Below are 1,790 nucleotides of genomic sequence, written 5' to 3'. Positions count from 1 at the left end.
ATCAAGTACTAAAGAATTATTTAGTACTTCAACAAATCACACCTCCTAATTAGAAAAACCGTACTACTGTTACGTTTTTGGTTCCTGTAACAATTTGAATGATGATTACACTTTTAATTAAAGAAAACGAAGAAATAAATATTATAATATTTCCAAATATTAAATAAAAAAAAGTAAAGAGTCAAGCTTAATTATATATATATAAATATTACGGTAATGAAGATAAATTTTCTTCTATATATATAAATATTTTCAGTAACGAGAACTACATATTTTTATATTAACTTATAGTTTAGAACAAACTAAAATAATGAATCTATGGCTTGTGTTTCTGGGTATAGATATAGTCGGTATGAGCAACCAAAGTTCTTCTCATTAAGCATTCCTCTTCCCCAATCCCTTCACAGCTAATTTCATCGCCACTTTCAACTTGCTCTGCTTCAACAACCTGATTTTTGCACAAATAAATAAAGAAAACCCATTAATCGAATTTCAAAAATTAATAATTAAAAAAAATTTAAGAAATTTGGAAAAATAAACCTACCCCATGTTGGGTTTTGGAAGTATTTATGGCTGAAAATCCTGGTTCTGGCCGAGCAGCATAGGTTATAGTGGAGCAGAAGAGGAGAAGTGATATCAAGAACAGGGTTTTGAGATTATTTTTTGCCATTTCTTATTTTTTTTTTTCTTTTCTTATTTTTTTCCTTTGCAATAATATATGTTTGAGAGAGAGAGAGAGAGGAGAGATGGTTTAAGAGAAGAGAAAGAAGGTGTGAATTTATAGGAGTGAGATAAGGAATGTGACATATGGGTGTGAACTTAGACATGAGCTAATGTAGACTTTGAAATGTGGACAAAACATTATTAATTCAGTATTTTTTTTTTTTTTGAGAAAAGAATTCAGTATTTTAATTAAGAGAAAAATATATTATTAAAATAACAAAAAGATAAAGAGTTTTTCTTTTTTTTATATATATATATATAAAAAAAGAACCATTGTTAATATCGCCGCTTAATAAAGATTTGGGCTGTAAAAATAATCAGCCGACTTATATCGACAAGTGGAAATAGTGTGACAGAGAGGTACCTGTGTGATCATTAATTTATAAAATGAGTAAAAATAAAAAGATACCTAAACTAAAGGAACTTATTCAAGTAATAAACTTGTAAAAAGAAGCCAAGAATTTCCAGCTAATCATGTCAGAAAGACTTGTGTAATGATCCTTATTCCAGTGCTTTGAGATCCAATCAAAGTTAAGAGAAGGGATTCTTATAATCCTAGATTTTTGATGTATTTTTATAGCATCAAATAATTTGATATTTAATTTGTAGAAGACTTGAAAAGTTGAACTATAATTACTTTTATTAGTTAAAGGGGGAAGTTAATTTAAGGATAATTTTTGTATTTGCAACTTAATTGCACCACCCTAATGTATATTTTCCCTAGTGGGACATATATATAATAAGTGGGATTATCTATAAAAAAAACTCCTTCAAAAACCGCGTTTGGTAATGATATCAATCAGTGACCTATTTTCTTGGGAAATATATATATATATAATTATATATTATCAATTTTTCTTTGTAATTTAATCATCTCAATTTGTGTCCTGCAGTTATGGGACAAATAGGTGACATTCTAAGTAGAAAAATGACTGTATTCCTTGTTCGATATTAGAGTGTGTAGTGTGTCAAATTGGTAATACACTGTTAAAAATTGTCTCCAATAATTAAATTTGTTATACTAAATAAAACACAATTTTTACATCATTATTATTATCGTAATAGTC

At 27.5% G+C, this 1,790-nt stretch overlaps 1 protein-coding gene across 1 annotated transcript; it reads right to left on the bottom strand.

The window, feature by feature from the left end:
* Positions 1-217: 217 nt before the first annotated feature.
* LOC133037356 (phytosulfokines 3-like) lies at positions 218-762 on the bottom strand. Its single transcript, XM_061114407.1, has 2 exons — positions 545-762; positions 218-448 (listed from the first exon to the last, which is right to left on the bottom strand). Exons 1-2 carry the CDS (start codon positions 668-670, stop codon positions 317-319), a joined length of 258 nt encoding a protein of 85 aa, XP_060970390.1. The 5' UTR covers positions 671-762; the 3' UTR covers positions 218-316.
* Positions 763-1,790: the final 1,028 nt, after the last annotated feature.

Source organism: Cannabis sativa, chromosome 4 (assembly GCF_029168945.1).
Source record: "Cannabis sativa cultivar Pink pepper isolate KNU-18-1 chromosome 4, ASM2916894v1, whole genome shotgun sequence".
NCBI classification, from domain to species: domain Eukaryota; kingdom Viridiplantae; phylum Streptophyta; class Magnoliopsida; order Rosales; family Cannabaceae; genus Cannabis; species Cannabis sativa.
This window is presented reverse-complemented; position numbering and strand designations above follow the sequence as displayed.

What these genes read in the sequence shown, in the direction of transcription:
- LOC133037356 (XM_061114407.1), bottom strand. Translation starts at nt 670, where the DNA reads ATGGCAAAAAATAATCTCAAAACCCTGTTCTTGATATCACTTCTCCTC. An exon ending in CTTCCAAAACCCAACATGGG is followed by an intron (nt 449 to 544) that starts GTAGGTTTATTT and finishes TGCAAAAATCAG; the next exon opens with GTTGTTGAAGCAGAGCAAGT.